Source organism: Myxocyprinus asiaticus, chromosome 38 (genome assembly GCF_019703515.2).
Source record: "Myxocyprinus asiaticus isolate MX2 ecotype Aquarium Trade chromosome 38, UBuf_Myxa_2, whole genome shotgun sequence".
In the NCBI taxonomy this organism is placed as follows: domain Eukaryota; kingdom Metazoa; phylum Chordata; class Actinopteri; order Cypriniformes; family Catostomidae; genus Myxocyprinus; species Myxocyprinus asiaticus.
The window spans coordinates 19683576-19697366 of record NC_059381.1 but is presented as its reverse complement, the minus strand read 5'-3'; the positions used below and the strand labels follow the sequence as shown (position 1 = coordinate 19697366).

Genomic DNA, 13791 nt, shown 5'->3' with positions numbered 1-13791 from the left:
CCTTCTTAATCAGCAGATTAAAAAAATGGCATACCTAGCCTAAAACAGTCCTTTTATAGACTACTTACTCAAAAGCATATATTTTTTGATGAGCAAAATTAACATGTCGACATGGTCACCTGAGGTGGCTATTCTGTGCTTGAAAAAGCCTGCACAGTGGAAAAATAACATAGAAGCACGCACAGATTTAAAGAAGACTCAAATGTGAAAACATCCATAGAGACTTTCAAACGTTTGGAAATCTGATTCCCGCATCACCACCGAAGTGGTTTCATAACTACTTTGCTGAGTTTGCTTGTCTAGTGAGAGGAAATGTTCCTGCGCGCGCCACGAGTGAGAGAGAGAAGAAGCACGTGCAGCCTGAGGTGAAATGAAACTTTGTATCTGCTCCAGATCCTCTTTTTTTAAAATAATATTTGTATGATTAATTCTATTGACAGTATGACAGTAATTTAAGCGCAGACTCTGTAAAAATATAAAGCCAAACGTAAATGTGTAAAAATGATCAGTTTAATGGGGGAAATATTAACCGACTAATAATTCAAATGTCGACTAGCAGCATCAGTACCGTTTGGTCAAATAGTCTCACACATCCCTAGTCAATGTGTATTCAAAGATGTCTTTTTTCTTGGGCAAAAAGAATAGAAATGTTTAGTAGCTTTTGGTTGCCAAGACTTGACTTTCAAAAACAAACCTTCCTATATCCACTGGAGTAAAAATTGTGACAACAAGGCCAAGACTCCTGTATTTTCCATGCCAACAAATGACCATAGCAATGCCATACTGAAGGGGTACTTGGCATACATTCTCCAGTTTGTTTTTTAGCATTTTCACACTTCATTAGCTGCTTTTTTTCCCCTTTTATCTACTAACGTTGTTTCTGATTTTGCTATTTGCAGTGCGGAGTGCTGGACGCAGAACTGATGGAACCTGAGCCCGAGCTGGCCGTGACAAGCTTAGCATGTTTGATGTCAGCGAGTTAACCCAGCATGAGCGTTAGCCAGTACGAGGCATGGGGTAATCAGGATTTTTCACAGAGAGACAAACAGGCAAACATTAATGAAATGAAAAGAATGGGAAAGGAGGGTGTGCGGGCATGGGGTGGAGAGGGTGAAAGCGATGTTTCTCGTGAGATAACAGGCGTGAAAAGTGATGCGGCCCACGCCACTGTTTGCCCAGCGCGTCCAGACAGATACCACTGTGTTAACATCTGTGGTGGGGGAAATTGGCCGACTCTCTCCCCTCCCCGCTTTGCTGTTTGCGCTCTATCAAAAGAGTTTGGTGGGAGCCCAGAAACACTTCCACTCTCTAATGATAAACATTTAGCAGGATAAAGAATAGGCAGAGAGAGAGACTGCCTCCATCTCCTCTGCTGATACACAGAGATCAGTCAGAAAATGGAAGCTACATTTTGCATGTCACACTCTGGCATTATAAGGCTTTCCTTTTGCCCTATGTATATGATCAGTCACCACTGTGAATGAGTGACTAATGATCAAACAGTGGGACTACTTTTTAAATGTTGCCAGATTTGAAAGACAAGACGGGGGAGGCATGGGGTTGTGATGCAACCCCCTCAATGTCTATGGTGGTTAACGTGCAATTATTCAGATCATGTGAAGCATGCATGTCCATATATGCATATCCAAGTTAGTGAAATATAAGTTATATAAATGCGATCGTGATAACATTTTTACCAAAAACATTAATATTTTACGGTGGTGGAACAAGATTCCAAACACCACCTGATCAGCTGAGACCAGCTCATCTTTCAAGAAACTGCTGAAGACACAATGCTTCCACAAGCATTTAATTAATCCATAATAACCATAAACAACAACACATTGTGTAAATAAATACAAATAAAAAATAAAACGTTTACTCTACTTTTTCGCTTTTACATTTCTGGCTTCATTACTACTCTGATTTATTCTCTAAACTCCGTATTGTCTGTAACACTGCTCTCTTCAAAATACTTCTAATATTGTTGGGTCCTGTATGACAAATTGCTTGTTATTGGTAAAGGCTGGTTTATACTTCTGCACCGCACCTATGCCGCAAACTCCACGTAGTGACCAATGCGGTGGTTTGCATTTATAGTTCTGCGTTGGTGTGTCTGCATTGTTCATGAGTACACAGTCAAAGTACTAGTATGTTGAGAGAAAATGCCTTCATTTCTAAAAAAAAGAAAAAAAAAAGAAAAGAAAAACAAAAAACAAATATATATATATATATATACAAATAAACAAAATCAAAAATAGGTTATTTGTACATTTCAAAGTTTTATTAAATTATTGTCACATTAAAAACTAGTTAAATGTTGAGGTTTAGGTACATATTATTTATTATACATGTTTTCTGCAATGAAGAGTGAAAATTAATCAGGCACATACTTTAAGCTTGCTCTTGAGGCGCTTAAATAATAATAAATATTTTGTCACTTTGACTCTCCATGCAAAAAAAAAAAAAAAAAAAAAAAATCAACAAACTAATAACTACTCCATTCAAAACAAAAAATGGGTGTGGTTTCAAGGCATGGAAGCTGGACTTTCTAATGCATATAGACAATATTACAATTTTTTTAACAGCTGCTTTTCATTTTGCTGATACATTAGAAGTGTTCCATTATAATAACTTATGAAATATGATTATTGACTGCACACTGTCAAACAAATGGTCAGAAAATACAGATCGGAAAGGTCTCGAGTAGAATACTCAAGAAATATTGTTTCACTCACATATCAAAGCATATCAAGTAAAAAAGCACAGAGTTTGTAAACTGTAAACAGATTTTTGTTACATATTCACTTGTAACTTCATGAAACACTAACAGTATATAAAACAGCAGATGCTCCTAATTAAAACTAGCCCAAATACAATGTGATACGATTCATAGATTATTAAAATCTTGGAGAAAATGCGACGGTACCTCATATATCCTTTTTATCATTCTGAGGGATAGAGCCTGGTTACAGAGTGGACCAATCACAGCTGCTGTGGTCTGCTTTGGCGTGGTGCATGGTCAGAAATTATGTTATACTGAGATATCAACCTCAACTGCTTTACCATAGGAGAGATCATAATTGACAAATTGGATTACGTGAGTCTAAGCCAACAATACACTCACTGAGCACTTTATTAGGAACACCTGTACACCTACATATTCATGCAATTATCAATCAGCCACTCGTATGGCAGCAGTGCAATGCATAAAATCATGCAGATATGGGTGAGGAACTTCAGTTAATGTTCACATCAACCATCAGAATGGGAAAAAAATGTAATCTCAGTGATTTCGACCATGAGTTCTGCGGACAGAAACACCTTGTTGATGAGAAGTCAACTGAGAATGGACAAACTGGTTCAAGATGACAGAAAGGCTACTGTAACTCAGATAACCACTCTGTACAATTGTAGTGAGCAGAATAGCACCTCAGAATGCACAAAACGTCAAAACTTGAGGTGGATGGACCACAGTGTTCCTCATAAAGTTCTCGGTAAGTGTATAATGGCCCTGATGTCAATGAAATACGTTCAGTGTTACAACAGTAAATCACCATTTGCGGACACCATTCAAATGAATGGGTTGAGTCATAAACTGACACCTACCTGTCATAAAATTGCCCGTAACTTCTCTTATAAAACAGCAATTTTATTGTAGTAATCTCCACAAATAATTTACTCCAAAAGGATTGTTTAGTGTAAAACATGTTGAAGATTAGCAGACAGGTGGTCAATTCATTAAGTGATGAGCTGTTTCCTCAAAAAATCTGTTTATTCAGCGTACTGAAGCATCTCCTCCACAGACATACATTAAAAAAAGAACGGCCTCTGGTCTCATCGCCACTGCGCCACTGCTTTATGATTTGTTTTGCTAACCATGTAGGCTCCCTGTTAGAGGGGTTCTGGCATGGTTACATTTTTGGAGAGGTGTACATCAGCCTATGCCGTAGCTTAAATTGCTTAGGATGAAAGCGTCTGCTTAATGATGAAATGTAAGTAAAAGTAAGCATTAGAGATGATAATTTTTATTCAAACTGATTAAACAATAAGCCAGTATAAACTTTAAAATTAGGATGCTCTTATAAGAATTAATTAAATATTATACTTCTTGCACCCTGCCCATCTTTAAGAGACAGGAGAGGATGTGAATGCTTTATTGCACTTTCTGAGGGAAAAGGCAATTTCAAAGATTTGTATGTTTGACATGCCAATAAAATACCTTAATGTATCAAAAGTTGTCAGAGGTAAGTTGTTACCTGTCTCAAACTACAGTGATTCATGAGGCAATTGTAGCTAGGTAAAAAAAATTCTTCTAGACATCTTACAGAAATTCACAGCCATGTTGATTTCTCTTGCCAAAGATGAAGAAGTGTTTGCATACTGATGTCAGGAAGTAGACTGAGTGAACCTGTTAGCCTGGATTATAAAAAGGGGCCTTTAAACACAATCATAGTATGAGAAAAGTCAATAGTCTTTTTGTGTTAAAAAGTCAAAATGCGTGCGGTATGATCAAAATATTATATCACGGAGTATATTTTGAAAATCAAGGTAACCAATGTATATCACGATTTTGCTGCAAAATCAACCCACGTATTTTTTTTTATTTGTGGATAATTCAGTTAATTTTAGATAAAAGTTCATTTTTTTTCCTGATTAGTTTCTTTTTATATTTGGAAGTTGATATCTGTGCCTAAACTGCTGCTTCAAATTATATTAGCTAACACTTGAGTTAAAAGAAATACCAAAATACTATAAAAATATGATATATTCTAAATTCTGATTGGATGAGGCAATCAGTGGTACATCGCGTTAAAATTAAATCGCTGTTATTATAATCAATGAAGCTGTCTACAATCTGAGTTCATCACATGTTTTTTTTCTGCATTGCATCACAAATATATCAAGATATAAACGGTACAACATAATCTCAGTCAAGCATGGAAAATATAGCCTAATGAAGAACTATATAGCTGCTAGTACTACTAGTAGCATATTTGAACAATATCCTCTATATATTTGCATGAAATCATTTATGCTGAGCCTTCGAAGCACACAGCTGTGGATGCATAAATGTTTAAAGAAACCTCTGGTTGTGGCACTGTGTGGTTAAAACCAGCCTCCGACTCAGTGGAGGGCCAACTTTATTGGCTCTACTCTGTTATGAACTGTGAATGCCCAACAGATGTTTGAGATCACCAGTGTCAATAGCTCATTAAAAACTTGGCAGCCTGGATCTATAGCACACCACGTTTCAAAACAGACTGTTTTTGTAAATTTTTTGGAGGACCTCTTTTTAGAATGTAAACCAGTACCTCAGTGTATTAGGAGTTTAGAGCTTATTGACTTTCACAGCACATATCTGCCATGTCATCCCAGCATGTGTTTGTCATGGCACATTATGAATCATGGCAACAAGCTGGGGCGTGTGTGTGTAGCAGGCTCATTAAACCCGGGCCACTGCAAAATACTGCCGGTTACACCAATTCCCCAGCCACACAAAAGCTAACGCTAGGATGAGAACTCATATTTTACTCTCTCTCTCTCTCTCTCTCTCTCTCTCTCTCTCTCTCTCCATGTCTCTCTCACTGAGCCACTTGCTAAAATGGCACATCTCCCAAAAGAGATGCAGACCAATGCATGAGTGGCTCCAAAGACTTAAGGAGGAATGGAAGGGTATCAGGAGAGTGAGGTACATATACAAGGAGGAGAGTAGATGAGTGCTTTAATCGGCATGCTATTTCCTGGCATGTCCTGGGATTCGTAACGGATAAGTCATTCAGGAATGACACAGAGAGGGAAAAACACACATGAGTAATAGTGTGATTAGCAAAGGGGGCTAGGGCTGTTGATTTGCCCATGAGCAACCTTCTGTCATCAGGCGGCTTTGCGTGTTTGTTCATTTTCACTTGCTGTAGCAAAACTAGCAAGAAGGAGGGAGGGAGCTCAACCCAAACATTGCAATGCATATGGTACTTTGGGGCTATACAACATGTGGGGAAACCTCTTTGCTCCCTTTGGTACACAAGCATAAACACAGACAGACTAACTTTGGAAAATAACCTGTTGGGATCTGTGTGCTTTCCTGACTTGGTAAACGTGTATGTTCTGGGACTGAGCAAGGTCAGAAATTCAGGGGGACTCTGGGCAAAAATGCCACCAAAAGTGACAAAAACAGAGATAGAGATGACAACATTTCTCCAAATTTGGAATGGGGAGCATATTAAAAACCCCTTCATTCCAAGTGAATAATAATAATAATAAAAAAAAATCACACAAAGTTAAATGTTTAGTTAGTTAGACATATGATTTACACATTAAAAGTACATGTTAATGCCCTGGATAAGTATTATTATTAGTACTATATTCCTTAAATTCCTAATTATATAAGTATTATTTAACATTAGGGTTATTTAACATATCAGAATTTTAGGTTAGGTTACCCAGACATTATTTATTTTCAATAAACTTAGCCTTAATATGCATGGACATACCTGAGATAGGGACCTTATAAGTGATAGAAGTGGCATTTTTGCCCTAGTAAAGTAATTAAATTAGTCTAAAGTCCCCCTTCATAAATTGTCTGTTTCTCCTCTCTTTAGAATCAATGAGCGAGAGAGGTGAATGAATGGCATATAATAACAATAGGTAAACTCAGATCTGATTTTGGCAATACCGCTACAGTGAACGACTCCAATGAAAGGCTAATGAAGGGAGGGCATAGGGTTGGCCCTTGTTAATGACTCTGGCAGACAGGATAAAATGGGTGTGGATGGAAGAGACTCTTCTGCCTATGAGACATGGAGAGTACTTACATACTGCAGCCATCCAATTTGTCAGTTGAACCATGAGATTGATAAGACTCTTAAAAATTACGAAGCAACTCAAAGACTCCTACAAAACATGCAACGAGTGCATATTCGAAAATTAGAATGTAGACTGTGATTTACTGAGTGTGTGCTATGATAAAATGCTGCAGCTTAATATTAAAAATTTAATTTTTGGAAGGAATGAAAAAGTCTCACAATTATTATTATATTTTCATGATTGAATGATCAAAGTGATTATACCAGTGATTAGGGCTGGGGGGTATGGTGACATAGCATATCATGGTGACGGTATAAAGTGTCAACCGGTACAGATTTTTCTATTCCATGTACTGTATATTGCAGTATGTAAATATCAGTGTGCGCAACACTCCACCTGGCTGCACGTGAGACTGAGAGAGATGAAAAATCATGGAAAAAGATTAACGCAGAGAATGTTGGAAAAGACATGTTAAGAAAACTGATGTGCTAATTCTGTTTTTCATGGTTTGGAACTGACCTTCAGCTATAAGCCCCGCTGCCCTTAGTTACTATTGCTGATACTGTCTAGCTTTCCTATGGCATCTGTTCTCCCACAAACACAGGGAGAGAAGCGAAATTTGTAACTTTGCATTTATATCTTGAATATAGTTGCCAAAAAAGGTTTAAATGGAAGGCTAAATCCAAAACAAATAGGCCTATGTGATGGAGTGGCTTGCTTCAGAATAAAATCTAACAAAAATGTACAACTAAAAGGAGAGAAGACAAATTTTTGCTATTTTTATACAAAATATTATTTTTAATAATTGGTTATTTATTGATAAAGTTTTGTTTTTTTATGACAAAAGACATGACAGATCTACCATTAGGCTACTTTGGACAATGTTGTAAATCAAAAGTAAACATTTTTATTTTATCAGAAGTTTTTTATCACTTTTCTTCAAAATGTGTAGGCTATAATGTCATATATATTGTTTTTGACCACAGATTTCAAGAATTGTGCTATATAAATTTTTGCTTGTATCACCCACTCCTACAACATGGCTATTTAATATATAATCCCCTTTTTGTTGACTTTCCAGAAAGAAAGAAAGAAAGAAACAAGAAAAAAAAAAATATATATATATATATATATATATACTGTGATATATACCATTACCGTGATATAGAAGACTGGTCATATTGCCCACCCCAACTAGTGATGCAACCTTGCAACTCAGTCAACTATCTCATTCACATGAAGTACAGACTAATTATTCATGAAACATCATTCCTTCAAACATCAACAAACTATCACATAACTCGTAACTAAATGTGAATGACAGCTGTGATGCTCTAATGTGAGCTTAGATATGATAGCCTACATGTCATTTGCAATGCATTCTTTCATCTTCAGATGTCCAGAAAGAAGGTTTTACATTGCCAACACTAATAAAGGCACATTTGCATGTTTGAATTTACAACTGACTGGATTCTTGAATAGCGGGCTGCAGAAACTGTTTGACAGCAGCCAAATTGATCAGAGCAATCTGACTTTTAAATGTGTGAGTCACCAATACATTGAATTGCAAGGGAAACATTGATGGGGCAAATTGAATGAAAGTGAGCAAAGCCTTAAAAATGGAAGGAAAATGTGGAGAGATGTGATTTGCAGCTCCATTATTATAACACAGGGATAGAATTGGCGCAGCCGTGGCAGCACTGCAGAGCTTGTAGTTTTTTTCATTTCCAACATATGTTGAGATCACTGGACCGAGGCTGGATCTTTCTGAGTTACATGCACTGCTAGGATGACTGCTGTTCTTCCGTACGGTTCTTTTTGTGTTACACATGTTGTTGGATATACGGGACAATTAGTTGCCTCAAATAGTCTGAGTCTTGTCATAAAACAAGTCTGTTTATCAATCACCAAACTATTTGTTTTCCACAAGCTGTGAATCCACACTGATTTATGTTTGAGGGTTGGGGATTCAGGTTTACATTAAAACAAATATATGTTTATGCTTGCCATTTACACAACCACATGGGATTTGCTCGTAGAAAGCACTGCGGAGCCTTTTCAAAATTCTGCAGTGCCACTCACAAAATTTCTCATTAAATTAGACTCAAATCATTATCAAAGGACATAGATTATTTACTTTAGCCATGACTGGATGATACATTATTTACACTACCGGTCAAAAGTTTTGAAACACTTACTCTTTATTATAATTATTTTTCTTCACATTTTAGAATAATAGTAAAGTCATCAAAACCATGGAATAACATAAATGGAACAATGGGAAATAAATCAAAACTGTGTTATATTTTAGCATCTTCAAAGTAGTCATCCTTTGCCTAGAATTTGCAGACATGTACTCTTGACATTTTCTCAATCAACTTCTTGAGGTATCACTCTGGGATGCTTTTTAAACAGTATTGAAGGAGTTCCCATCTATGTTGGGCACTTATTGGCTGCTTTTCTTTATTATTTGGTCCAAGTCATCAATTTCAAAAACCTTTTGTTTTTAATTAAATTTTAGTTTTGTAATGAAATAAATTAATATGGTGGCACAATTATATTTTTGTCTACAAACCTAATTTCAAACATTTAAGCATACGCCTTCAGATCAAAAGATTTTTAAGATCATGAGAAACATTTCAGTCATGTGTTACAAAACTTTTGACCGGTAGTGTATATGTACCTTTTATAGCCTAGACAATGTATTGTTAGTTACAAGTATATCTTTTTGTGGTTTGAAAGCTCAAATGAAGCCTACTCACGATTACATATAGAGAAATTGCATAATAAACGGTGTAATTTGTAATTGTTCAGTTTGCGCAGCTGCACCGGTTTCATTCACAATCCAGTAAAATGATCAATGTCACTTTGTTCAGTCTTAAAGAAGTACAAAAAACCTTCGTAACTTTTGTGTGTATGGTGACTAGACTCACAACTTTGAACTGCCATCAGCACTGCATCTACGCTTCCTGTGTCCAATACCTGTGGCTTGTGCGACCGGCTTATGAGATTCAATTTCGGTCATTACTCAATTCTGACAAAATGTGTAGTTACTGTGTTTTGCCTTTGTAAGGCAGCACAGTACAATTTTTTACTATAAACATATAATACAATGTGCCAGGTGCCACGAAATAAAGCAACTAGTGATGAGCTATCTCTTCCAAGTAAACAGATTTTTTTTGTCCTAACCAGCTGCGACCACAACAAGTGACAGGATATTTTGTCGGTTGCTTAGTTTCTATTCCTACGGCATTGCTTTGGTTAGCCACACCCAAAGTGAACACCCCATGTTAAGCTCTCTATGGGTGCAACACATTCTTGACCAACAATGGGTGAATGAAAATATGAGATGTTTGTGTTTGGGTTCAGAATTGAGGTAAGCACAGTAAAGGAAGTGTATTGCCGTGATCAATTTCTGCCGGTCGGCTGTGAGATACCAGAGGAAAGCCCCCTAAGCATGGAGGAATTGTTACGGAGAGGAAACGAGAGCGAGGGTGACAAGCAAAGGAGGAGTGCGCAATATTAAAGGCCAGGGCTGTGGAGGCAAAGGTAGTCTTTATTAGGTTAGAGGCGCTCTGTAAACTTGTTACAGGCCGGTGTGTTAGATCTCATTCTCCCGCTGGGGCATGCTGGGATAGGGGCCCTGGAAATGTGTCTCAGGGAATGTATTTTTTCCCCATAACCAGTTTAGTGCCAGCCACTCTCCAAGTGTTCTCCATCACTTAGCTTCACAACAGTTGGGGAACAAATGCATTAGAGAAAAATTGCCTCTGCAGTACATCTGTTCTGGCTGTCTATTGAGGGGGCAGGAAGCTCTTCCACCAAAAAACAAGGATTTGAGATAAACATTAATGTTCAGAATGTTTTTTTTTTTTCATTCAAAAGTGAACTTTATGGAACACATTTTTTTTCATAATTTTAACAATAAGAATAAGACTGTAAAAATGCTACAGTAAAAACATATGGTTAACTGGTTAACTGTAAGTTACCTTACAATATATGGTGAAAATTGTATAAGATTGAAAGTAATAGTTTACAGAAAAATGTAAAGTCATATGGGTTTTTACAACGAGAGGGCATCTAAGAGATGACATAATGTAAATTTTTGGGTTAACTATACTTTTAACATGCCAATACATGTAATGTTACACTAAAATACTGTAAAAATGGTGTTGCTGAAAGTAAAGTGTATAAATTACCATATAATTTAAGGTGGAAATCTATATTTAATCTATAAAAAACTATATTACAATATTTGCCACCTGTATTATTATAGTGCTTATTAGCAGGCCCGGTGCTATGATTTCCAAGCCACATTTATAGAATAACTGGAGGGATGTTAATGCATATTGGAGAAATTTCACTTTCACTTGTAGACGAATTGCATGTAGATCTGCAGTTATTATTATGCAGGAGTACTTAAAGTGTTTACTGTTTTCACAAGTGTTAACAACCTTATAATGGTTACATAAGGCCATGCATGAATAGCTTCACAATTAACCTTCAAATATGCCATATATGAAATTTTCCAGATGTATGAAAAATTGTCCTCACTGAGACAGCCTGCTAAACAGTCATTTTGCCATTCCTTTAATATCTCTCTAAAGCACTGGCTTAATTGAACAGTGCCTTGACAGAATTGTGTAATATATGAAGTATCTGAGAAGTGGGTCTTGCTAAATGTGTCAGGGCAACTGTGTTTGTCATATGCAGATGTCACCTATTAATTTGAGGGAGAACAATTATAAGACTTTATAGAGTTCCCAGATGTGCCTTCTTTATGAGTACATGTGTGTATGTGTTGAATATTTTTAAAGTGTCAAAACACTCTGTTAAGATATTGTGGATGAATGTGTATATAAAGTGCATGTCTGTGTGTGTGGGGGGGGGGGGGGGGCAGTACAAGTAGAAGGGGTTGTCGCAGATACATGATGCTAGATTAAATGTTGACAGACCAACCCCGCAGCCCCCTTTCTGCATTAGCAATTCTAATGTCAGACAAGATATGCAGTTGAATCACTGTAGATATTAAAAGTAGCATCAAATGTCCTGACAGAGTCTGTTACATTCATTGCTGTTTTTAATAGGGGAGGGATTTGAGCTCTCCGAGCACCATACGTGGCTGTGTCGCTCTCTCTTCTATTCTGTTGGTTCAACTCTCATGAAATTCTCGTGGAATGACTGCCAAGCTGCTCATGGGAGAGATGTGTGAAAAGCCTGTCGCAATTACTGCTGCATTTGCACATCGTGCTGGGGCAAGTTTTTGGAACATGCACAATCAGGGTGAAGCCAAGTTTCTGTGGCAACCCACCGACAACACACAATGTTGAAGAGATTGAGCAATGGGTTCCCACACACACAAAGTTTGGCTTCTGCCTTTCTTCTTTAATGCTTATTCACACTAATGGTTTAAAAAAAAAAATACTTGAATTTGAATGATTAAGATTGAATGATTAAGATTAAGATGATTTAAGACTGGTTCTCACTCTATAGATTTTGCTATCTGAGACAAATTTTAGTAATCGTAAAATATTTTGTTGGTCATAAGACAAATTAGGCAGTCTTTGATCACTTATGAACAACAGATGAACAACTGCATTTGTGCTAAATCTAAACTTTTGAAAACGTGCCAACGGTGTCCGAAATTTTGGGTTGCAGTCCTGCAGTTTGACTGCTCCTGTGATGGCGATCATAATGAAAAAACAAAGATAGACACTCCTTTTCCTTTCCAGGAAAAACATTGGTGATATTGGCAAAAGGGTTTGCATGAATTTATGTGGTACCAATTTAATTTTGCGTCAGAACGTGCGCATGGCCAGTCAATGCTGTCAATCATGACGAAAGTTCTAAGATGTGTATCGTACTGTCTGACGCTATAGTTACACAGTTTTCCATGGCTTTTACCCAAGATCTCACTGGGCTCATATCGTACAATCGACTAACAACAATTGTAAAAGGACAATAAATAAAGAAATAAACGCCCAGAAACATTAAGATGCTTATGGTCTCTTGCAAGTTTGCCTCCCTCACTACTGGGGCAGTTGTGCATTATAAATTGTTCTATCTATTCAATCAAAAAACCTCATTACAGCACACATCCATTTTTCTAAGAGCTTTGAGCCCATGGTTACACTGCGAAAATGGAGAACAGCAATTTCACCACAGGCTTAGTGCACCAAAAGATATTAGAATTAAATTCCAAGAGGAAAATGGTCAGATTAAAACGTATCCTAAAGGAAAAGAAATGTCATTGAGATCAACGTTATTGACCCATGACCCAGATGGAGCAGTGAATTGGGTGAATAAGGGAGGGAGAAAGAGCGAGAGAGAGAGAACTGCTTGGCACTTTGAACTTACCGTACACATAAAGGATGTAGTCATCATACGATTCGCCCACCGAGTTGGAAGCCACACATCGGTAAGTGCCGTTGTAGGACTTGTTGAGGTTCTCAATGAAGAGATCTGAGCCGGTGATGACTGCGTGTAAGGGCACGTCGTCATCCACCTTGACCCAGTTCACCTGCTGAGGCCTGAATGAAGAAACAGAATAGAAATGGCTATGGTGTAGTATCGGATAGACAGACTTTTGACAGTCAAAATAAAGAAAGGTTCACATTCAGGGGCAGTTAGCACCTGCTGGTAGATGCTGTAACTGCACCATACTGGGGGCAAAATGCATTTTCACCATTGATGGCCATTCAATAGTACCCGTTTATTCGGACAAACTACATTTTTGTTCAAGCAACATATAATTTGCAAATGTTTCATATTATATTAAATCCAAGAGGGGAAATTCTTCGCCACCAGAAGGCCAATGTGCAAAATTCACAATTGTGCACATTCCATTTCATCCACGGAATTTTGCCATGCGAAGGTAAATGTGACTGTGACTTTAGACAGCAAGGACTAACATGCAAACTGACCAACCACAGATTTTTGTTGTATGTGACATTTAGGGCAAGTTAAATCTAATATAATCCAGAG

At 37.3% G+C, this 13791-nt stretch overlaps 1 protein-coding gene across 4 annotated transcripts in view; it reads right to left on the bottom strand.

Moving 5' to 3' along the window:
- Nucleotides 1-13791, bottom strand: part of LOC127429389 (cell adhesion molecule 1-like) — a 459647-nt gene that overhangs the window by 37768 nt on the left and 408088 nt on the right. For all 4 annotated transcript variants that reach the window (XM_051678393.1, XM_051678391.1, XM_051678394.1 and 1 more), the window contains one exon: nucleotides 13165-13337. In XM_051678393.1, the coding sequence (XP_051534353.1) occupies nucleotides 13165-13337 (173 nt within the window). The remainder of the gene's footprint in view (nucleotides 1-13164; nucleotides 13338-13791) is intronic.